The sequence below is a fragment of the Aedes albopictus genome, chromosome 2 (assembly GCF_035046485.1).
Source record: "Aedes albopictus strain Foshan chromosome 2, AalbF5, whole genome shotgun sequence".
Lineage (NCBI taxonomy): Eukaryota > Metazoa > Arthropoda > Insecta > Diptera > Culicidae > Aedes > Aedes albopictus.
Window position 1 is genome coordinate 491,724,557 of NC_085137.1, and position 25,045 is coordinate 491,749,601.

At 40.2% G+C, this 25,045-nt stretch overlaps 1 protein-coding gene across 1 annotated transcript; it reads right to left on the reverse strand.

Moving 5' to 3' along the window:
- Nucleotides 1-12,243: 12,243 nt before the first annotated feature.
- Nucleotides 12,244-24,785, reverse strand: LOC134288675 (uncharacterized; the record flags this gene model as incomplete). The annotated part of the gene is given in 3 exon segments (XM_062854219.1): nt 12,244-17,397; nt 22,652-22,884; nt 22,959-24,785. Coding segments are annotated over 3 exon segments (4,417 nt in total), but the record flags the coding sequence as incomplete, so codon positions are not given.
- Nucleotides 24,786-25,045: the final 260 nt, after the last annotated feature.

Below are 25,045 nucleotides of genomic sequence, written 5' to 3' on the forward strand. Positions count from 1 at the left end.
TTCACAAATTTCTTCGAAATTCCTCCAGGGATTCACCTGGGAATTCCTAGTGTGATTCTTTTGGGAACAACTTCCAGGATTATTATTATTATTATTTTTATCTGTATATACTAGATTTTTGGCCCTATGCTAGTTCATCTCGGGACCCATGCTTTACTTCCCTTCCGAAGGAAGAACTCACATTTTGCGAGTTTGTCGGGAGTGGGATTCGATCCCAGGTTCTCGGCGTGATAGTCAAGTGTTCTAACCATCACACCAGGTCCAGGATTACTTTGAAAAAGCCTCCGAGAAACCTTCTTGGGATTCCTCCAGGAATTCCTCCTGGAATTCTTCCGGAAACTCCTCCAGGAATTAATCTAAGACTTCCTGTTTAGAGATTCCCTTAGGAATTCGTCTTGGGGTTGCTTTCAAGCTTCCTCCAGGAGTTTCTACAGCAACTCCTCCAGGGAGTCCTTCAGGAACTACCACAGGGATGGCTCCAAAAGTTCCTCTGCGTACTCTTTTTAGGTTTTCTTCAGGATTTCCTCTGGAATTTCTGCGTTTTCTTCAGTACTTCCTCCTGGGATTTCTTCAGAAACTCCTCCTAGAAATCCCTCAGAAATTGATCCTTCGATTTCTTCAGGAATTCTTCCTGGGATTCTTCCAAGAATTCCTCAAGGGATTCCTCTGGAAATTCTTACATGGATTCCTCTAAAAATTCTTACAGAGATTCATCCAGGAATTCCTCTAGCAAATTCTTTTGAGATTCCTCTAGGAATTTCTCCAGATTCGTACAGGTATTCCTCTTGACATACCTCAAGGAATTTCTCTAGAAATTTCTCCTGAAAGTGCTCCGGAAATCCTCCAGGAATTACTCCAGGGACTTCTCTAACCTCCAGAAATTTCTCTAGAGATTTCTCAAGGAATTTCTCTAGATATTCCTTCAGGAAATCCTACAGGCATGTCTCCAGCAATTTCTCTAGGGGTTCCTCTGGGCATTCCTTCAGGAATTTCTCTTGGGATTGCTCTAAGCATTCCTCCAGGAATACCTCCACAATACCTACGGCAATTTATCCAGAAATTTCTCCAAATAATCCTGTAGGAATTCCTTTAAAAATTTCCCCAGGAATTCCTTCCGGAGTTTATCCAGGAATTATTCCAAAAATTTCTCCAGCGATTCCTGCATGAATACCTTCTGCGATTCCTCTAGGAATTCATGATTTCTTCAGGAATCCTCCAAGAATTCCTCCAGGGATTCCTTCAGAAATGCCCCTAGGAATTCCTCCCAGAATTAGTCCAGGAATTATTCCTGGTATTCCTCCAGGCATTTCTCCAGGGATTCCTCCGGCAATTCCACCAAGAATTTCTCCAGGGAATACTCCAGGTATTTCTTCAGGAATTCCTCCAGGAATTCTTTTTGGAATTATTCCAGGAAATCCTCCATGGATTCCTCCGGGATTTCTTCCAGGATTTCCTCCAGGAATTCCTCTGGGAACTCCTCTAGGAATTTCTCTAGGAATTTCTTCAGAAATTTCTCAAGGGATTCCTCCCAGAATTCCTCTAGAGATTCTTCCAGGGATTCATTCGGGGATTTCTTCAAGAATTCCTCTAGGGATTTCTCCAAGAGTTCCCTCTGGGATTCCGTCAGAAATTACTTCAGAAATTCTTCCAGCGATTTTTCCAGAAATCCTCCAGGAGTTCTTCCAAGAATTTCTTCAGAAATTTCTCTAAGGATTCCTCCAAGAATTCCTCAAGATTCATCATCTCCAGAGATTCCTCCCAGGTTTCCTCTGGGGAATCCCCCAGGAGTTCATCCAGGGATTCCTTCAAGACTTCTTCCAGAATATGCTCCAGGCATTCATCCAAAAATTTCTTCAGTGAGTCCTCCAGGAAATTCTCCTGGAATTCCTCCAGGGATTCCTTCAGGGTTTCCTTCAGGTATTCCTGCAAGAATTCCTCCAGGAATTTGGAATTCCTCCACGGATTCATCCAGGAATTCCTCTAGAGACGGACGGATCGATGTACAATCTCAATTTTTTATAGTAAATTTATTTAGACAAATAAATCATCTCTGAACTTGTACTCCATGCTGCAAACGGATCATTTTATGGTTTTGAATCATTTTATAATATCGAATCGATTTGAAAACATCGATTCAAAGGATTCGATTAAATCGGTGAATCGATATTGCTGGTACAATTCGAATCGATTCACAAAAATCGATGTTTCAGCCAAACTTGCCCAATGCTAGCGGGTGGACTTGAGAATCAGAGAACATTTTTAAAATTGGACAGGCCTAGTCCCCATGACTTCAATTTTAGTGTAGTCGCGTTAGGAGCATTTGTATAATATAATATATACGGTCGGGTCTCTTATAAGCTACTCATACTTACGTATACCCACCGCAAGCTTGACAAGCTTTTAGGAGAACAGGCAAGTTTGATTGATTTTGAGTGGTGGCTACGGCAAATACACAATTTTGCAGAGATTGTGATGCTTTAATTGGTTTTTGTTTGTCATTTTCAAATCTATGCTTTCACAGCAAAAACCGTCCATTTGTCGGTTTCAATAACTAGAGGGGTTTCTTTTCTATGCAAGTTCTAAAAATACGATGTTGTAGACAGCTACTGTGGATAACACGCGACGCATCTATGGATCAGGCAAAATCAGATTAGACGGGTAAACAAACAAGAGAATAGGCATTTTACTAATAGTTAAAAGCGATAAAGACACGAGACACGACACTTGTTTCAGCTTCAACCAGGTCAACACCCATACTACAAATGTCTCATTAATCATCTTTGTTTTATTATGGGTAAAGATCACACGTTCTGTAGGTAATCGATGTTCAATATATCTGGAACAACATTTGAAAAGGGCCCAAGAGGTCTTGTGCAGTGAATCAAAATTCAACTATCGCGCAGCAATAACGACAATGTCGCAACCTGAATTTGTTGCGACGTTCTACCCGATGCGACATATGTTTGTCCCAACTTGAACAGAATAGGACAAAGATCGTACACCACGAGTTTAGAGATTTTCAAGGCTTGCATTGTGATTTTCGAGCGGTAACTTCGAGTCGGTAAACACTGCAACGCTGCTGAAGATGTATCATCAAAAATGTTCGATTTTGGGTTGGTAATAATTGATTATTCACGAGTTGAAAAGTACGCAATAAATTCAGCTTTCGTTTTGTCTGCAACAAAAAATTTCGAGATCATGTCATTATCTGTTACCAGTTGGGATAAAGAGTAATCGCTGCGTCTTCTTTGTTGCTTGTTCTGTGCCTCTTTTGTCTGATAATTCTCTTCACTGGTCTTGTGTCTTTTTTCGAAAACGCTTCGTAGGGCCTAACAGCAGCCCGCCCACGCAAATGAACACCGTTATTCGAAAGATCGATGTTTCGGTCCTAGTTTATGTGAATAAGCTGAGGGGGGCTCAGGAGCGACGTGTGAAGTCATTGTTTACCAATGCTTGTATGCCCTTTTCAAATGTTGTTCCAGATATGGCACATTCTACCGTGACGTTACAACGTTTTTACGCCTTTTCGGTCAGATTTTCCACTATAACTTGTAAATTCGACCGTAAACCCTCAAATATTTTTGCATATTCGGATTCCTTGTGAAATTTCCAATAAGTATGATCTGTTGAACAGTTAGTTTTCATCGGAAAAGTATGTTAAAAATGGTAATGAGTAGCGTGACGTTACAACGTTGTTACGTCACGCTACAAATTCTCATTTTTAACATACTTTTGCAATGAAAACTAACTGTTCAACATATCAAACTTATTGGAAATTTTACAAGGAATCTGAATATGCAAAAATATTTGAGGGTTTACGGTCGAATTTACGAGTTACACTGAAGTTTTTTTACGCGGTCCGTCCTAAAAAAAATGCGTTATTTCAAAACCCGTCGTAAAAAAATCCGCGTTTTTTCAAAAACACGCGTAAAATAGTCAGAACCACATCTACCGTGACTTGACTTTTTTACGTCGTTTTTTGAAATAACGCGGTTTTTTACGATGGTTTTTAAAATAACGCTGTTTTTTACGACGTTTTTTGAAATAACGGTTTTTTTACGCGGTACCATTACTGTCGCAAAAAAAAACTTCAGTGCATAGTGAAAAATCTGACCAAAAGGCGTCAAAACGTTGTAACGTCACGGTAGAATGTGTCATATTTCAAAAGAAATAAACATAATTAGCATTTTTTTTTATTTATTAAAATAAGGTTAATTTTTAACTTTCAATCTACTTTTATACAAAAACTATGCAAGTTATGTAAGTTTTGATGCCAGAAATAGATTCAGAGCACCAAAATTATCTTGCATTGAAAATTTCAGCGCTATTGAAAAAAGTTTTAGGTTTTGTTCGGCATTCGTGTGGAGCCCCGCCACTGTGCGACGATTCGCTGCTAAAATGAGTCATCCGATGTGGAACGAGCACCGTTTGCTGCCTAGTTTTCGTTCTCGTTGTCGACTTTTCTGCTCAGACGGCGACGATTTTCAACCCTGACGGTGGGAGTAAAATGATTGTTGACTCTTCTTTGGCATTAGGGAAATTTTTAACCCAAACCGCACACTACGCCAGCGAGCTGTTTCCAACGTGATGAAAAAGGAAGGTTAAATGACCGAATTTGGAAAACTAGCAACGTACTTTACTATCATTCAAGCAATGTCATGCCAGAAGTGGACAGGTCGTATTATTTTTCAAATCAGTATAGTTTATTGCATTGCTAACTGGACTGAGACAAAGTGCGGTATCTCAAATAAAAGTGCGATTTTGCGTCAGATCGTTCCGGTGTCTTCACCGCACTTATTCATTAGCTCGTGATGAATAAGTGCGGTGAAGACACCGGAACGATTTGATGCAAAATCGCACTTTTATTGAAGATTCCGCACTTCATCGTCGCACTTATAACCGCGCAATGCGCAATACCCTACTGAGATTGGTCAACATAGTTTTACTTACTGTGTGTTCTGTTTGTTAGAACAGCATTATGATAATTAGCATTGAGTCAAAGGCAAATTAAGTCTTCAATTGAGTCTCAATGTATGAATCAAGTTTGCATGTATAAATATTAATTTGATTCAATGCACTCGTAGACGAATACGTTTAATTGTGCGATGTAGTATATACAACATGTCAACCCGTGAATGAAAGAAACTCAAAACAGCCAGAGTATGGTTTAGTTCGAGAAGGATGATACGAGGGACTTAGATGAAAATGATTCACGTATCTTAAAATGAGCTTTATCGCATCATGTAATAGTGAGTTCGAGATGCCAAGTGAGGAACGAAAAAGTCCCCAAAAACTTGTTGAACTAAATATACGGTTTCATAAATATTTGGGCTTTTGTGATAATTTGAAAATGCACTGTATTATCATTTCCCAGCTACATTTTACACTAATAAACTTAAGTGTACTTGTGTACGTTAGCCGATGCGAAGTTGTGTACGTTGGGCCGAGCACCAATTTAGCAGATGTCGTATGAAATACCCAACTAACATTCACTTATTGATCCAGCACCATTATGACGAATGAGTTCAGTAGGATGCTGAATAACATTTGGAATTATTCTCAAATTTGTTTTGTTTTGTTCACACTAATTTTTCGAATTTATAGAGTATGAACCATATTGCTTTATGTTAAGCGAAATATTTTGTAAAGCTTTTATTAACCCAACTAACATTTTCAGCGCTATAAGCTTCAGTCATTTGCTTTCTGTTGTGTAACCATCGAGTAAAAGCAGTCAACGCTGAATAAAAGGAAAGCTAGTCAAATATAAATCATAAGCTAATACACGACTGCAAAACAAGCACCATACAGCTACCAAACTCGGTTTTCAGAAATCCATTGCTTGTCACTGGGGCTGCCTTTACTCCACTCTATTCCAACTCCGGGAGATTTCTCGGAAGATGTGAAAACTTGAACACATCGAATAGGAGTCCCCACTAACAAAACAGCTGCTACTATACAGTACAATTCGTTATACTGACAAATCCCCAAACCAGCAGCGCTTTAAAGGCCGTTATGCGATGTCATTACGGCTAGAAGCTGTAATAAAGAAACTGTTGGTTCACCAACACGGCTTGTCGGATATAAACATTATTGTAAAAACAAACTTTAAGCGGGATATATAGCTACTACACAAATTCTTTACAGCTATCCATGTCTGTGTTGTGAAATTATTTGGGTTGCTTTTATTGCACTCTAATTCAATGCCGGAAGATTTGCCGGAAGATGTGCAAATCGAGTAAGAGTCCCAGCCACTACAACAGCTGCTTTTATACAGTACGTTTTGTAATGTTGCCAAAACATAAAACAGCAGCACTTCGTAGCCGTTCAAAGAACACTCTTTCAGCTAGCAGCTGTGAAGAAGAATCTGTTGGCGCAACCATACAGCTTGTTCAATGTAAACATTATTGCGTTTGACGTTTCACAAGCTTTTACAGCAAGATGAAGTTGGGTAAGGTTTCTTGTGGCACAATTATGAAGCCTTGTCTGGAGTAAAACAAAACGGGCTATTTTCTATGTTATTTATATATAGCAGTGTGGCAGCGAGGACATCATCGGGACCAGTGGATACGGAGATCGGGAGTTCGATCCCAAGTAGCGGCAAGTACTTTAATTATTCAATTTTAAAAATGATAATTCCAGTTCCACATGTATTGCGTCACGGTATCCATAACCCAATTATATTTAATCGTTTAATTTGGGGATGCCGTAAAACTATTATTTAACAACTGCGAAAAGGCTGAAAAAGCGCCTTTCAAGATGTTATTCAGTTAGTGGTTACATAGGAGCCGAGAAAAGAGCTATGACTAGGTGGCATAGAAGCTGATCGCACAGCATGTACAAGCTGATTAAGTTCGCCAGATTCATTGGTATAGGGCTTGCATAGAAGCTTCCGTCCATATGTACAACACAGTAACTCAGCATCAAGCCGTATTAAGGACGCTTTGTTGACGTTTACATTCACAATAAATGTTAGTTGGGAAGCTACATTAACAGTGATTTAAATCAATGAAATGCAAAAGTTTTCACCAATGAATATCAATGCATTGCTCCCATGCTGTGAACACCTTTTACGAAATAATAACTACATATTGAAGTAGCTACATCCAGATTCAGGCTTGAGAACTGTTGATTGCCAGCCGCTTTGATGAGTTGATGAGTTGTATCACTCAAAACAAAACATAAACTTCCCATGACTTAATGATGATCACATTTGCCCTTCCCTTATACTGAGAAGTGGTAAATCATAATAACACATGATTGTTTTCATTAACTGTTGAGTAAACCTTGCTTATTTATTCAATTATTCGAGCAAAGTTTCGATGTCGATGGAAAATTGTTAAGACATGTGACATTATTTAGCTCTAAAATTTTCGTCTGCAAACAGTGCTCAGTGAGCTGAAGTATGATAGTTCGATTTGTGAAAGCATATACTGGAACTATATTGGATCAACAAGAAGCAGATAAAGGTTTTATCGCATTTTAATAAAAACCTATTGAAAATGGAATTAGAAGCTTATTAAAGTCTCGAAAAATTCTTTAATCAATTATTATTACTTCGATGCGGAAGGTGAAACATCAATTAATATTTAAATTGAACAATCCTTTGTGCAGTCTGATTTTAATTCAGTTATCATTATTTCTATCAAACAACAATTCAGCATAGGGTAAGTGTGCCGATCGTTGTGGTAATAAAGTAAATTAATTCAAAAAAAAATATGATCGTACCGTCTAATGAACGGTTTCAAAACGTTAGTCGGTAGTTTTCTATCCAAATTTGCTGGGAAAAATATGAAAACTATCGTTTCTCTCTGTTTTCGATCAATAATCGCATACCACAACAATAGGCACACTGTTCCTATTATGGAGGTAAAATTTAATTTCGGTTCCTAATGTTGCGGTATCCCATTGAAATCATATGGGATACCGCAACATTAGGAACACTACCGCAACAATAGGAACACAGTAGCAGAAACATTAAGGAAAATATTTTTTTAAACTAGGTTTTTGGGCAAAACTTAAGCACACAAAAAGTGCAATCTTATAAATTAAGCATAATACATCTATTAAAAATGCCTTTTGGTAACATTTCAGTCGAAAAAGTGCTCAAATGCCACTACCGCAACATTAGGTACTACCACAACGAAGGGAACAATTACCCTATATGCTTGTTTGTGGCTTGCAATTGCTAGTTAGATATGGGTTTTCTAGTATATATGCACATATAATGGTCGAATGAATGAATGAAGTGGATTGAAAATCCAAGTCCATTCATGATAGTGGTATAGTCTATCATGAGATGTAGGAAGTGAGACTTCAGTCCATCTATGATAAAGGGATATATGCAAAGGAAACGGAATGTTTCAGTCTGCAATAAAATACCAGATGTAGGAAATCCGTCTCAGTCCATCTGGCAGTCCAGTCTACCATGAGATGTAGGAAGCTCGGCTTCAGTCCATCTATGGTAAAGGGATACGCAAAGGAAACACATTGTGTCAGTCTGCAATAAAAAGAACAAATGTAGGAGTCCGTCTCAGTCCATTTGGCAGTCCAGTCTATCATGAGATGTAGGAAGTGAAACTTCAGTCCATCTATGGTAAAGGGATATACGCAAAGGAAACGGCATGTTTCAGTCTGCAATAAAAAGACCAAATGTAGGAGATCCATCTCAGTCCATTTGGCAGTCTAGTCTACCATGAGATGTAGGAAGTAAGACTTCAGTCCATCTATGGTAAAGGGACATGCAAAGGAAACTTCACGTTTCAGTCTGCAATGGAAAAAGCCGCCTGAGATCTTTTAGATTTCCGGTCTACCACGTGCTGTAAGAAGATTCTGTATAGTCAGTCCACATTAAGTGATAATAAGATGTTTAAAATTTAAATAACTTTATTTTGAGTCTCATTTCAGAAAAAAAAATAAACACATTGTATAATGTACATCATAACTGTTTGTAGTGAATACGCTGATATATAAATTATCAGATAATCATCAAAAAAAAAGAAGTTTTTAATGGTAGGTTAAACCTGGTTATACTATCTGATGAGAAGGGGGAGAGGAAGGTATTTGGAGCTAAGTATAGAAATGGCTTTATATTTATAAATAACTAATTGCATATATAATTCCAACCACATTTAGATGGAAGTAGACGACCACCCATATATGGAAGATTGAACGGTTGCAGATTGTGGATGATTGGACGAATCATTTCATGTGGTCGGTGTGAACACGATGGTCGAATTTCAAGAATAGTTTCCTGCTTGGCGGATTCTTCAATCTGTTCTAAGATTTAAAGATTACTACCTAAGGGTAACGAACGGGAACGAGAAAAACATCATAAAACAGTCTGAAATAGTATATCCTATGAATTTGAGATTTACTTAAAACTAATGTGAACACTAAATGTATATCACAAACAGAATATTTTACTAGCCATAAGGAACTTAAGTTTGAATGATTTATGCTCACAATATTGTTAAATTTTAAATAAAGTTGAGGAGACACTACTAACACTGTTTTCACCAATGTTACAACTGCGTTCCAAAAAGTGTGTCAATTGGGTTCTTTAGGGGTATCCGGATTATTTCATAATCGGATGCTCCGCCCAAAAATTAGTCGAAATCCAAAATTTCATAATTTTTGGAGTCCGGGAACTATTTTTAAAATGCATTTAAAGTTTGTATGGGGTTTTTTTTTGTTCGGGTCGAACTGTCACTTTATCGATTGAACTGTCATTCTATCCACAAAAATGAAAACTGTTTTGTTAATTTAACCATCAAAACAAAGGTATAGGAATCCAATAAAATCACGTTATACTCAGAAAAATGAGCTCTTTCGATTAGGCTATAGAAAATAGCAATATTTTATTCACTAAACAACCCAATTGGTTCAACATTGACTGAGTTATATCAGAAAAGTGCCGAAAATAGAAGCCCTTCCGAGGTGGTTTCACTTCCCTATTAAAGAAATCCTTGGAAAAAATCCCGTAGGAATCTTTCGCTATTTAAAGAACTTTATTCAAACTAGTGTAAGAAACCTTCCCTGATTTGAAGGACCCCTGAATTTGGGGGCCCGATGCGGACCGCACCCTCCGCAACCCCCTTTGCAACGCCACTGCGTTAGCGGCTATTGGAGCACGAGCGGCTACTGGTACAATGAGGGTATATGCTCCGTAGAAATGCCGGTAAAGGCATGGATTACCAATATTACCGTGGAATGCCTCTATGGGAACATGACTGCCCATAAGCGTAAGCGCCACTGTAGTTTTCAACACACATTTGCAATTTTAACAATGAACAATACGAAGTTCAAGATTTTCTCCACGTTATCATCTAACTAACGGTTGAATCTTGCACTCTACTTAATAAAACTGGTCAGAAATATGAACATGTGTTAGATATTAGCTTGTGTATGCTGACTTTGGCAATGGTGGTTACGTCGACTATGCGAACATGGGCAGATGAGCCCAAATGGCTAACCCAGCTTGAAACTCGAAATATGATCTTATGTGGTTTTATTGGAAGAAGTTCGCTTAAAAGCTGGGTAATTGCACATGGGCGCACTATCCCGTAATGAATTTTGTAATTCGTAGTTGCCCACCTACATTACATTACGCACACCGCAATTTCCAAGTAGTATTACTTATTACCGTATTCTTCCAGCATTGTTTAACCTATTATTGTCCGGAGGTGAACAAAGTCGTTGAGGTCTAAACGTTCGCAAGAAACATCTTTATTGAAGAGCACTATATGTACCTAACCCATTCGTGTCCCGAGTAGAAGTAAAAATCAAAACAATATCATCATTTGATATTCCTCAGTGAAGTACTGAAGATCATAATTAGCTATTGGTTTGTTTGACATAAGAGATAAAAGATCAAAAATTAGTATGGGGAAGAACATAATAATATCTCATTTTGATATTATAAGATCAGACTAATATCTGGGGAGATGTGCTCTATTGTGAACTGTCGCCCAGAAAATCTTTGGAAACATGCAGAAGATCGTAGTCGTCACGACTGTTGTCTGTTCGTATACCCGAGGCAGAATCATTATGTAATTTGTTGGTTGAAACTCAAAAAACTGGTCGTCTGCAGCAACATGTTTTGTTGAATCTAGAATCAAATGGTCCGTTTTTCGAAATGGTCGTATTTTTCTTAACGGGCCGATTAAGCTTCCAAATTGTCCGGTGATTCATTTGTTGGATTCGTACCACAAATGCAAGCTCGACATCGAGGTCCAGCTCATGTTTTCATCGGACTCAATTGGAAAGCCTCTGCTGGATTACTCACAGTGAAATAAAATAATTGTAACTGGGATTAAGAAATATATCAGAGAATTCAGTACCTATATACTTTTGTGCCTTTTTTAGTATCGTAAAGAAAAGCAAATATCGATTATATGCGTTTTTGTGCTGATTACTCTGTTTTTTTTTGGTTCAATTGCCGCATCTATAAACCCGCTTATTGAAAATGAAGGCCACTTCTACTTCCTTTTTGTCCCAGTGCTCGTTTGTAAAATTTGTGGTGCACATAAGGGAACATCTATTTATTACGTAACGCTAAATTTGACATTTTTTAACTCGGTGGTTGGTTCATTAGGATCTAGCGGCCTCCATAATGTGTTTTTGTATGATAACTCAAACTTTTTTGTATGGGTCGTAACGCTAGGCTATATTCCCTATTCCCCTAAAGCGTTACGTAATTTATTGAATTCTTATCTCCTGAAGCGTTACGTTATTCTGGGACGGCGCATAAGGAAAGTTGAAAACTTAAAATAGTTTTCATGCGCAATGTTGAGAAATTTCGACCTTTATACAGTGGGTTGCCCAAGGCTTTCCAAAGATCAAATTAAGTACTAATTTTGAAATCATATCACGATTAGATATTGAGCAGATATTTGGCGAATTTTTGAATATCTCATCAATATCATATTAAGATATGACATCAAAATTTGATCGTTTTAAGATATGATTATGATATTCACATCTACCCGGGGTGTGTGGCAAAACATAGACACCAATGACTTCATTTACCTAACAATAATGGATTAAGAAACTTCAAAAGTCGCCAGTTTTCCAATTTGTTTTTTTTTTTCATACCTAATAGAAATACGAATTCCTTTTCATAAATTCATACTATACATAATTGGAATTCAGGACCATCAACACCAGGAAAAGCGACTTATTGATAAGTTATGATTTACATTATTGCAGATACAGGATCTGTTCGGATTGAATTGAATAAAAGTTCACGTTTTACGATTTCACATGCATTTTCTACATTTGTATTTTCACTGTTTCTTTTGCCTAAAACTAACCGATGTTACTATTTAGCCTAGTCTATCCCACAAATAATTTCAATTCGCTCGCATACTTTAGTTCTTTTTCATACACGCTATACTTCTCTGATCATACAGCTATACTAAAATATATAATAAATATATTTTGTAGGTTTTATTTTCATCTGTGTCGCTTTGTTACCAATTAACAATAGTGACTGACCACAACGTGTGTTGTTATTAATCAAATGAAATACAATATGCATACATTATAGGTCCCTTCCGCCATTGGAGCAATTACCACCGTGGCCATCGAATCTCAGGTTTTTTGCAATGATTCCCTCGCGATCCGCACCATCGATGGGAGTAGATTTAGTTAGTTTGGCTCGACGCAGATGAAATCAAACTGCGTTAGATGGTTGGTATTTTTCAGGTTAATTTTCAAAGTGAAAAATCGATGAGGTGATCTTTGCTCGAATTGTAAATTCATCGAAAATATATGCCCATAAGGTAAAAGATACTGTAGATAAATGTTTCTCTTCTCGATCACGTGGTCTTTGATTCCGGAGTTTCGTCATTACGTTTGTTAAAATGATATGCAAAAGTACATACTTTCACTTTCGGCCTCTAGTACGAATATCGATGTCTCAGAGTGAGGAATATTGTAACAATATCATACACGATCCACAGAAAAAGTTAGTTTACAAATATATGGATACACAAGCGATATTATGCTTCGGCATTTATAAATATATATTTATTTCATACATTCATATACTGGGGGATATCGACGATCATAAATTGCGTGTAAAAGAACTAATACAAAATTTATTAGTTATGTTTCTTACTTTTTGTCAGCGATTTTGGCTGTTAGTTTCGCTATTATACAAAAAAATGATTCGTAATATATAGTATATAAAATACATCATTATAGTTGTGTAGGTAGTAGTTTAATAGTGATCCATCAATTCTTTTGGTTTCAACACTAGCGTAAAATCAACTGAAATTTCCTACCAAGCCTAACGCAAAGGAACAAAGTAATACTCCCCAGCTAGTTGATGTGTAATATTGCGAATCATATTCACTTTCCACTGTAATCGATTCTACCACTCACTCAAGAGTATTTGCGGCGTCTCATAAATTCTACCTGCACATCACTAACAAATAAATGATCACATTACGGTTGGTTGCGTCCACTTACAACACTAGGGGAAAAAAAACTTTACTCTAAATTGCCACATAATCCACAGAAAAGATGCGAGCTTTCGCAAACCAGCTCTATGCTAACAGGCTAAAACGATAATTAAAGCTATTTGCTCTGTTGTTGAAACGAATTGTTAATTAAAATATCACTAATGCGCTCATCATCGTTGAAGATTAGGCTCTTAAAGAACTAAAAACGCGTGGGGCAAAAATAGATTCTGTTTTCCTATCAGAAAAAAAAATACGGAGCTGGTTAAAAAACTAAAAGCCTACCACTATCTCTCACTTTGATTTTTTAGGATATACGATGCACATTTGGCACTATACTCCGCGTTCATCATTCGATACAACCTATATTGTAGATCAGCAATTAAAACGATAGTTTTGTATAGTTGTGGTTTTCCATAATTGGCACTTTTTGTCTGGTAGTTAGTTGTTTTGCAATATCGTTTAGTTTCGGTGCAAGTTTCGGAACTGTTCTGCCGGTGAAGAGTTCTTTATACCGGATCATACGGCCGGTACAAAGATTTTCCCTTCGCGCAAGTGTTACGCATATTGAAGCCCGGTCTAACGAATACGGAGTCTTGGGTTCGAATCCCACCAGAACGCGATGTTTTCGCAAATTTAATTCTTAAATTTGTCAATCAATCAACACACTGTGCCTTCTAGTTACAAGTTTTAGCATGGCAATTTGCATGAAGTATTTCAATTCAGGCTTCGAAAGAATTACTAAGAAAACCAAATTAATCCACCGAAAGGTGATGGTGCCTTTCTCGTGCGCAGAGATGGAAAGTCGCAAAGAGTTACATCCACTTGCTACTATCTCAGTTCAGAAGCATGCGTTCAAAAAATAGTGTATGGAGGACTTTTACCTTGTAATTGTATCTAAAACTTTTCCGAATACAGTGAGAGTCGCACACGCATACCAAAGTCGTGAGAGAGCTATGAGAGCGGCTCTTTATGCGGTAAATGTAAACTACACTGTTTCCGTGGAGAACCGCCCTCATAGCTCTCTCACGACTTTGGTATACGTGTATTCTACAAAGTTCAAGATGCAATTACAAGCTAAAAGTCCTCCATACACGATACACTATGTTTAGATAGCATGCTTCTAAACTGAGATATTAGCAAGGGAATGTAAATAACTCTGTGCAATTGAGTGTTTCCACCCTTTCTCGTGCGTTCAAAAACCATTCGACAAAGTGTAAGCGGCATACTGAATAATATTGGTCTTTTACAGTTATTGAAACTGTGTTGCATTACAAGTTTCGTTTATCCTCGTAGTGGCTTTAGTCGATCATCCAACATGTTATCCATTCGAAGTTTGCAGATCAGACCTTGAACAGAACAAGATGACAACTCGTTTTTGGTAGAATTCGAACCCATACATACCAGATGGTTATTCGGAAGCTATCAAACCCTGTGTACTATCATCTCACATTACAGTTGTTAGCACCATAATTAGATAACTGAATAAGTTACACATCTCCTTCCCTTCCCAGCAGAACAACCCTCTCGCATCGAGTTGGCACGGACACGTTTCTAAATCATCCTGAACCCCTTCGCTACGTGTCTCCCACCCCTGCACTTCCAGCTGTTGCCATCATACCGCCATGCTGTGGCTCCACCGGTGGCCCTTGAAACCGGGGCCGTTTAATATCACCATCTCCGTCGCTATTCATCGCTCCACCACCCTCACTGTCCATTCGCGGTCGTTTCAGGAAATTATTGTTCCCCTGCGGATGATCGCCTCCGCTGGCCTCGCCCTCATCGCCTTCGTCTTCTTCCTCCGTGCCCCTGTGATTCGGCCCATTGGGGCTGTCCCCCTCTCCTGCCGATTCGTTGTCGTTCTCGTACTGATTGTCATCACAGCTGTCGGTTTCGTTCCCACTAGGCCCCGCATCCGATCCACCTCCCCCGGGAAGCACATTGGCCGGATCCTTCACGTTCAGCCGGACCGCCAATCGCTTCAAGCTGGAAAGTGAGTTCTCGCAATCCGTCGTATCAATCTCCGTCAGGTTCGTTCCGGACCGTTCGATTTCCGTGTAGGTTCCGAACGGCAGTTTTCCCAGACATTCCAGCTTGAGAACGTGCATCTTCGAACGCAAATGCTTAGCCAGATGCCCGTGTATCCGAAAACCGACGTCGCAGTCCTTGCAGTAGAACGGCCGCGGATTGGAGTCCGTTGCGATACCGAAGGTAGTCGTCATCGAAACCTTGTTCCGATGGGTGGCAGATCTTTCATGCTTTTGGAACAAACCCTGCGACCGAAAACTGGTTCCACACGGTTCGCACCGGAACTTCCGCTCCATGTAATGAATGTTCATATGGATTTTCAGCTGAGATATTTTGTGGAACTTCTTATGGCACACTTCGCAAACGGGACGGCCACCGTCCTCCTGGTACGGACTTAGCGATGGGAATTCAGAAGCCGCCTGGGATGTCCGGAAGCCGTCTTCGCCGACAACCACCGTACGGGCTACAATTCCAGCAATTTCTCCGGGAGCTGGATTTGCTGCCGGCGGAACTACAACCACCGGTGGAACGATCGGCGCCACTATGGGCGGTTGAATTATGCTGTTCTCAGCTATCGTCTCTTGATCGGACGCCGTTCCACTCTCACTGTCCTCCCGCTTTCGCATCGTAACCGACTTGGTCAGTTTCAGGTACTCTGAAGCAACACTCTTTGCACTTTCCTTACTGGAAGCCGCCCCGGATGTTGAAGCAGTTGGCTGCGCGGATGCCGCATCACCCGCTATCAGGCTGTTACTCCGGGATCGCACTGGATCAATACCAGCAGCGTCCGGCAGCTTGACACTTCCGGCAGCAACTTCGGCCAAAGTCTCCATTCGCGAGGTATTCACCGACTCCACGCAGGTTTCGGCATTGTCCACTCTCACCGTCTCCTTCGCTTCTTGGATAGGTTCGTTCACAATTGGCAGTATTTCGATTCGGTTGGTCGGTTCAACGACGGCTTTCGGCAGCATGTCATTCTTACCGTTAAATATCCGGTAGGGTTTATCAGGGGTTGCTTTCAACGGCACAGGCTTTGCTATTACCAGCGAAGGTTGCTCCACCGGAACAACCACCTCCACCGGCGGTCGAACTTCCTCCGCATCATACTGGTTATTGTTGATGCTCTTCATCTGGCTCAACTTCATCTTGCTGTCCTGCAGAGCTCTCTGTTTGATGTACTCTTGGAAGTAGACGTTGTCATCCGCCAGTTCCTTGCTACCGTTTGAGATCAGTGGCAGTGGGATTTTGTCCGTGTTGGACACAAGCGTGGTCAGGAGATTGGCCGCGCCGGTAATGGGTGTTACCACATCCGACACCCGGACAATAACTTGCGATCTGAGATTAGAAGGTGGGCAGTCGGATAGGGGTTGCTTCGGCTGTGTCTGACCAGGGTATTGCTGGTACATTCGATAAGGTTGAGCTTGATCCGACAAGAAGGATTCCTTAGGCTTCTTGGTCAAGTCCATGGGCATGGCTCCATCGTCTTCCTCGTATGACGGGTTGTATTCGCGTTTCTTCTTGTTGATGCTCGGATCCGAGTAGTACTGCTCATGCTTTAGCAGATTGAACTCCACTTTGGGAGTATTGCCGAATGTAATGATACGCCGATGGGGTTGACTAGCTGGCTCCGGTTGACTTTGCATGGGTAGATGCTTCTGGGCGGGTTGTGGTTGCGGCGGAAGAGATTGCATTGGTGACTGTTGGGGTGACATTGATAGGCCTGGGGATACTGTGGGGGCGTAGGGATGCCGACTTCGTTCGTAAGGTACTTGGTTGCCAGTTCCGAAAGATGAGACAGGACTGGGATAGCTCTTGGTGACCTGGGAAGCTGTGGGTGGTGTCATCGAAAGAGATAACAAACAGTGAGCTGCTTCGTGCTCCGGTAAGCGGCCACCCTTCGGTTCACCTGAAAAAAAAAAACAGAATGGATGATGCATTAATACAGCGTTCCTCAAACTATGGGTCGCGACCCACTGGTGGGTCGCGGGCTGATTTTTGGTGAGTCGCGAAGGCTTGATACCGCTTGCCATTTTCTAATTTACAAATATTCCCTTGGAAAAACGGCAGTTATTTCAAGAAATTCTGTTTCTCCTAAAGTTTATTCAAAACTTTGCCTTATAAGTCTTAGCCTAGAGTAGATTGAACATTGCAACTACTGTCTGCGTTCTGAAATCGATACTGAAACTATGAGTTTTCATTCTAAAGGTTTAAGATTAGCTTAAAATTTTGGATTTCCCTTGAGTTTCCGAAAAATTAGTTAAAGTTGTTGCTAACAGTAGGGTCTGGATCATTTGGCATAAAGTCATTTAGCATAACGCCGTTTGGCATAAGGTCACTTGGCATAAAGACATTTGGCATAACGGTCATTTGGCATAATGGACACTTGGCATAATAAAGAAGGGTGCATTTCCATTATGCCAAATGGTCATTATGTCAAATGACCGTTATGCCAAATGTCTTTATGCCAAGTGACCTTATGCCAAACGACCTTATGCCAAATGACTTTATGCCAAATGTCACGCTCCCCTAACAGTATGCATTTTCAATTAGATCTACACGTCAGGTGTAAAAGTTAAATTGTAAAAAAAATGAAATACCAAAAAAACAACAAAAAAAATCATCAAACTTCGACAAGAAACCTTACTTTTACCGAACTTCAGTAAAACTTAACTTCGGTAAAATTCTTCTGAATGTCGAACTTTTACAGAACACAGAACAACTGAAGAGAGATTTCAATAAAAATAGAAATAAAATAAGTGTGTATGAAGACTATTACCAAAAAATTCTAGGAAGATTCATCTGACTATCCAGCAGTACTATATTTCTAAAAACTCTACTTGATGTTTACCCACTCGCTAAACATATTTATAGGATTTTAATCCAATCTTTCATTTTAAAGTAAATTTTGAAGTTCTGCAGCAGCATAAATTTGCCACTAATTTTCAAAGACTTTGTAAAAATTGTATGATTTTTTAGTTCTTTTTTTTTCTAGAATGTGTGAGAGAAAGTGATGAAATGTATTTAATTAAAAGGTCAGTATTTTATGAAAATATGTGCTGGTGGGTCGCCAAATCCTACAAAAATCAAAAGTGGGTCGCATGTTCAAAGAGTTTGAGAACCTCTGCATTAATAAGCTGTTCTCTATAATTCAGTCGATTCAGTAATGTGGATAATATTTTACACAATCAATCTGAAGACGTAGGGTTCATTCACCGTTCCAGACGAGAAAATTCGAACTAAAGAACCAGAACCTGAAGAACTAAACCGAAGACAATACTTTTATATCTGTTTGGAATCCTGAGCTACCGCAGTTCGAAGTGTTACTTGATGAGAGATGACTAACACCACTCAGAGGCGAAATCACCAACTATCATAATCATCACCGCATCATGAGATTGCTCCTTGATCTTTTGAAGAACTTTGCCAAAAACTTAACTAGGAATAGATCTTGAGATATCGCATATGCTAATGCTTTGTACGATGATGGCAAGAAATGATTTGGTCTATGTCGACTCGTGGGAAATTCAGGCTATGTAAGATAAAAATTGATATTCTGGCTCTTGCGATTCAGGACATCTTCTGGATGTGTATGCAGTGACTACAGTCGAAACTCCCATAAGATCGGGGGCGCAGTAGGAGTACGTTTAAAACGAGGCTTAGAGCTTATGCGATTTTGGCTACTTTGGGAATGTGGCCAATTATCTCGTGTATGTTAAGATATTTCCTTCGCAATAGTTTCAGTGTTTGGAAATATCTAGTTGAGAACTTTTGTTCATATCATATCATTACCCAACTAACATTTATTGTGAATGTAAACGTCAACAAAGCGTCCTCAATACGGCTTGATGCTGAGTTACTGTGTTGTACATATGGACGGAAGCTTCTATGCAAGCCCTATACCAATGAATCTGGCGAACTTAATCCACATGTATATGCTGTGCGAGCAGCTTCTATGCCACGAAGTCATAGCTCTTTTCTCGGCTCCTATGTAACCACTAACTGAATAACATCTTGAGAAGGCGCTTTTTCAGCCTTTTCGCAGTTGTTAAATAATAGTTATACGGCATCCCCAAATTAAACGGTTAAATATAATTAGGTTATGGATACCGTGACGCAATACATGTGGAACTGGAATTATCACTTTTAAAATTGAATAAATAAAGTACTTGCCGCTACTTGGAATCGAACTCCCGATCTCCTTATCCACTGGTCCCGATGATGTCCTCGCTGCCACACTGCTATATATAAATAGCATAGAAAATAGCCAGACAAGGCTTCATAATTGTGCCACAAGAAAGCTTACCCAACTTCATCTTGCTGCAAAAGCTTGTGAAACGTCAAACGCAATAATGTTTACATTGAACAAGCTGTGTGGTTGCGCCAACAGATTCTTCTCCACAGCTTCTAGCTGAAAGAGTGTTCTTTAAACGGCTACGAAGCGCTGCTGTTTTGTATTTTGGCAACATTTTACAAAACGTACTGTATAAAAGCAGCTGTTGTAGTGGCTGGGACTCTTACTCGATTTGCACATCTTCCGGCAAATCTTCCGGCATTGAATTAAAGTGCAATAAAAGCAACCCAAATAATTTCACAGCACAGAGAAGGATACACTCTAAAGAATTTTCACGTCCGATTTACGTGAAATATCACGTAGCTCATCCTTATTCACAAAATCTCAAAAGTTACCTGACGTTAGTAACTATCACCCGATAATCACGGCGTATGCACCGCCCGGTTTGGTAAGATCCACCTCATTTTCACGTAAATCGTTTCAATGCGTTTGTGTTAGTAAACTTCTGACCAGGAAGTTTCCGAAAAACGAAAGCTACGTGAATTTCAGGTGTGCAAAATAAAAACAATATGGCGTCGATACTAAGTTGGTGCAGGAACCACGCCGTTTCGGAGCAAGTGACAACAAATATTGAACGGTAATTTAATTGTTTAAGGCAATAGTAATTATAAACAGTGTTGACTTTTATTATTTTCCATAGTTTCAGAAGCAGGTGTTAGAGCACAAACTTATGGGTTTGTGGTTAGAGGCTGTTTGTCTAGTCGACGGACAACTAGTTCAGCGAGTATTTGGAGCAGCTGGACGACAAAGATTTGGCGTCGAAACCTCTGGATTTGTTTGGAATTATCCTCGGAATTATTCAATCTTGGAGAGTCCAAAACGTATGTAGGTGTAGATGTTTAAATTATTATGTTAGTGAATGCAACTTTAATAACTCTGAATAAAAGACTGATGATGAATTTTACTAAATTGATACATATTTGTAGCAGCTTGTAGCGTATTTGAGGAGTCAAGAGTTTTTACATCCCTAAAAAAATGCTATGATGTATTTTACGGTATCACATAATTTATGCTTTTTCCGCTTTTTTCATTGCATTTTGTAAGGATTTGAAATCTCTTGCCTCTTCAAATACGTTGCAAGCTGGTACGGCTACTTTATTTCCATTCAAAAATAATGTATAAATTACGTGAAATTCATGAAGAACTAATCTTGTTTTGACGTAAAATTTACTTGAAATCCCAGTAGCTCTCACACACATATCACGTAATCGGTACGTAAAATGAATGTCAAGTTTACCTGACTTATCACGTCGATTAGCGAAGCTCAAATTTATCCAGCTACCGGTCATTACGGTGAAGGTTACGTGAAAAAGGTGGTGGACGAAAACTACCTATCTTTTCACGTAAATCGGACGTGAAAATTTTTCAGAGTGTAGCTGTAAAGAATTTGTGTAGTAGCTATATATCCCGCTTAAAGTTTGTTTTGACAATAATTGTTTACATCCGACAAGCCGTGATGGTAAACCAACAGTTTCTTTATTACAGCTTCTAGCTGTAATAAAACCGCATAACGGCCAGTATAACGAATTGTACTGTATAGTAGCAGCTGTTTTGTTAGTGGGGACTCCTATTCGTTTTGTTCAAGTTTTCACATCTTCCGGGAAATCTCCCGGAGTTGGAATAGAGTGGAGTAAAGGCAGCCCCAGTGACAAGCAATGGATTTCTGAAAACCGAGTTTGGTAGCTGTATGGTGTTTGTTTTGCAGTCGTGTATTAGCTTATGATTTATATTTGACTAGCTTCCCTTTTATTCAGCGTTGACTGCTTTTATTCGATGGTTACACAACAGAAAGCAAATGACTGAAGCTTATAGCGCTGAAAATGTTAGTAGGGTAGTTGGAAACTTGACCGTTAGTGACGCTATCTACAGTTTGAAGCTAAATTGCACTACAGGAACCATATTGAATTGTCGAGAAACGTTTTGGGTAGATCAAGGTCTTACAGGTGATGAGCAGCAAAGTTCTTAATTCTTGCACTAGGCAGTACTAGGGAGCATGCAAATTCTTAAAATCACATATGCTTTTTTTAAATCTCATATTGAAGATGAACCAGCCTCGGGCTGAAAATCTCCATAATAAAGCTAATGATAATATTAATAAATCTCAAGATTGTCAAGAAATCGTTACCCTGATGATTTGCCTTCGGAAAAGTTGTTGGGTAGATCAAGGTATTACAGGTGATGAGCAGCATTAAGAACTTTGCACTAGGAGTGCTAGTAAGCATGTCAATTCTTAAAGTCTCATATGCTTTTTTTTTATTTCTCATCACAATCTTATCAGCTAAGAAAGATGTTGTCTGCGGCAAAGTTCATCAGACTCACAGACAATGAACCGCTTCCCAACTAACATTTTCACCGCTATAAGCTTCAGTCATTTGCTTTCTGTTGTGTAACAATCGAATTGAAGCAGTCAACGCTGAATAAAAGACAAGCTAGTCAAATGTTGGTTTTGAAGTCTGCCAGTAAGTGGCGTAAATGATCATGAAATATTATAAATTTCATATATCAGAATCCTGACAACTTAGAAAGAAGGTGTCTTCGGAAACATTGATCAGTTTGATAAAGACTTACGTATGATGGGATACTTGTTTCGGAATTCTGCCACTGGGCGGAGCTAGTGAGCATGCACATTTATTAAATTCAACATTTCAGAATCCTGATTATTTTCAAAGATGGTGTGGCAAAGCCATTCAGTAAGGAATCCCAAGAAAAATTAACCATGCAGGATTCTCCGAAGGAATCAATAAGTTACTCATGAAGTAGCTGTTTTACACCTCACTAGATTTACGACGAAGTTTAAGCAAATACTCACTGTAATCGGCGCTGTCGTCACTGTCCTCCCCGTCGCTGTCCGGATCGCTGTCCGAGTCGAACGGGATCGTCGAGGTCTGCTCGCTCGAAATCGACTGCTGGTCGTTTTCGATGTCGATATCGCCACCGTCGTCATCCACGCTGATCGGGATCGGATTCAGCCCCAGCTCGGTGCACTTTTTGAAGTGACTTTTCGACTTCATGTGCTTCGTCAGGTTGCCTTTGGTTTTGAAGCTGGAAAAAAAACGGGAGAAAGGTGGACCATTGATGTTCTGGACGTTAGGTAACCACATTGCAAGCAAACTTACTGAAAACTGCAATGCTGGCACGAGTAGGGTCGCACATCGGTGTGCGTCCGGATGTGCTTTTTGAGCATCGACGGTTTCTTGCAGCGGATTCCGCACTCCTTGCAGACGTACTTCCCCCGGCCACGTCCTCGCACGTACGTGTACTCCTCGGTACTCTCGAAGCCACCGGACAGAGTCCGTTCCGTTGAGTCACTCCTGGGTGGAATGCTATCGTTGGAGGTGGCACTCTTCTCCGGTAGGTATGGATAGAATCCACTAGATTTAGGTGCCGGCGAGGCGCCCTGTGGGATCGGGTAATGGCTGTGGGGGAAGCTAGTCTTGACTTCGAAGGCGCTCGAGATGGGCTGGTTAGCGGAACTGGAGTTGACCACCAGGAGGGTGAGTGGTTTGGTCGCGATCGAGTAGCTGTGGTGACCCTGCTGGCTGCTATTGTACATGGCCATCACCTGGATCGGTTTGAATCCGAGCGGATGGGGGTCATTTTCCGGATGAACCTGCCAGTTGCTGTACATGGACAACTGTCCATGTTTCTGGGTTTGGACGTAGAATGGCTGAGTCTTGTTGACGGTGCAGTAAAATGGTTTGGTGCTGGATTTAAGCCCGATGTTGGTATAGGCGTGACCGTTGAAGTACAACTCCCGGCAGGACTTGGATGGCCGTGGCGTTTCCGGCGATATTAACGGCATCGTGTTATTCGTTGGAGTGATACCATGATGGCGTTTCGGAGTGAAAGTTCCAGGCTTCAGTGGCAGTGAGTTTGGTCGCAAGAACTTCGGTTTTTGTACTACCGGCGGCGGTGGTGGAACATCCAGTGCTTTCGTTTCCACTGGTTCCGGTTTTATACTTTCGGTGGGAGTGTTGGGTTTAATTATGATTTCAGATTTTGAAATAAGGTTTTCAAAGTTGAAGTATCTGATCTCTTCCTTCTTCGCCGGTTCAATTGTCTCTTTCTTGCGTGGACTGATATTATCAGCAATACGGGTAAAATTAAAGCTTTTCTTCGGAGTTGCGTTGATTTCTTGCTTTGCCGGAGACCAGATTTCTTTGAACATGCCATTCTTGACTGGAGGTACCACCAGAACGGGTTTCTTGTTCCGAACGACGTCATCCGGATCGAAACCCATGTACCCGCCAGGTACGATTGGATTGAGTGGCGTTTTGATGCTGATCGGACTGGGTGCCAAACGTGGTCGACCCTTCAACTGTGCATCGTTCGAAGACAGCATTGAATTGGGACCGGGTATTCCCTGCACATACGGTATCATTTTTCCACCGTGCATGATTTGCGACGCTTGACCCGGTGACACCTGAGGCAGCGTCAGCGGATTGTAAGCCGTAATTGAATTAATTGGCGGGAACTGAAAGTGACTGATGGGCTGTTGTACTGTACTGGAAGAAATTGGATTGCTATCAGGTCTCTCGGAAGGTGTTTGATGCTGTTGGCTTGCGTTGGGAAAGAAGATTGGCGTCGTCAATGATGGCGTTAGTGTTGGAGTGATCGTCACTACCAGTTTTGGCGTGGTCGGGTTCATCGGGATAGGGGACCCGCCACGATTCGCCTTCGGCAATTGAACAACCGTCCCCCCAGAATGCATGCTAGATCGGGCCCTCATAGAAGCGGAATCGCTCATCTCACTGTCTGCATCCGGAGAATACTGCGTAACGGTTCCTCCGGAGGAATACCGGTGCGGGATCATCTGATCCTGTCGTTCTATTACTTCCAGATCTCCTCCGAACAGCTGCAAACTGGGATGCTGCGGTCTTCGTAGCCCAACGTCTTGCGGACTGATCTGTCGTTTTCGAGGCGGCGTATCTTCGTTGGATGCTATAAAGGAATATAAAAAAATAAACCATATAGATCTCGATGCGTAAAATTTCTGTATATAATTTGTTTAGAATTTAAAGGTAATCTCTTCAGGTTTCAGGTGGAAAATTTATAACGGAAGAATTTGATTCTGGGTCAAATAGCGTAGCTTGAAGAAAAAAAAGGTACCCACTCCTATAATTCAACCATAACAGAGATCCAGATTTGGCGGAAATCCCAGCCGAATTTTGAATCGATTTTATAAAATAAATGTGCAATATTT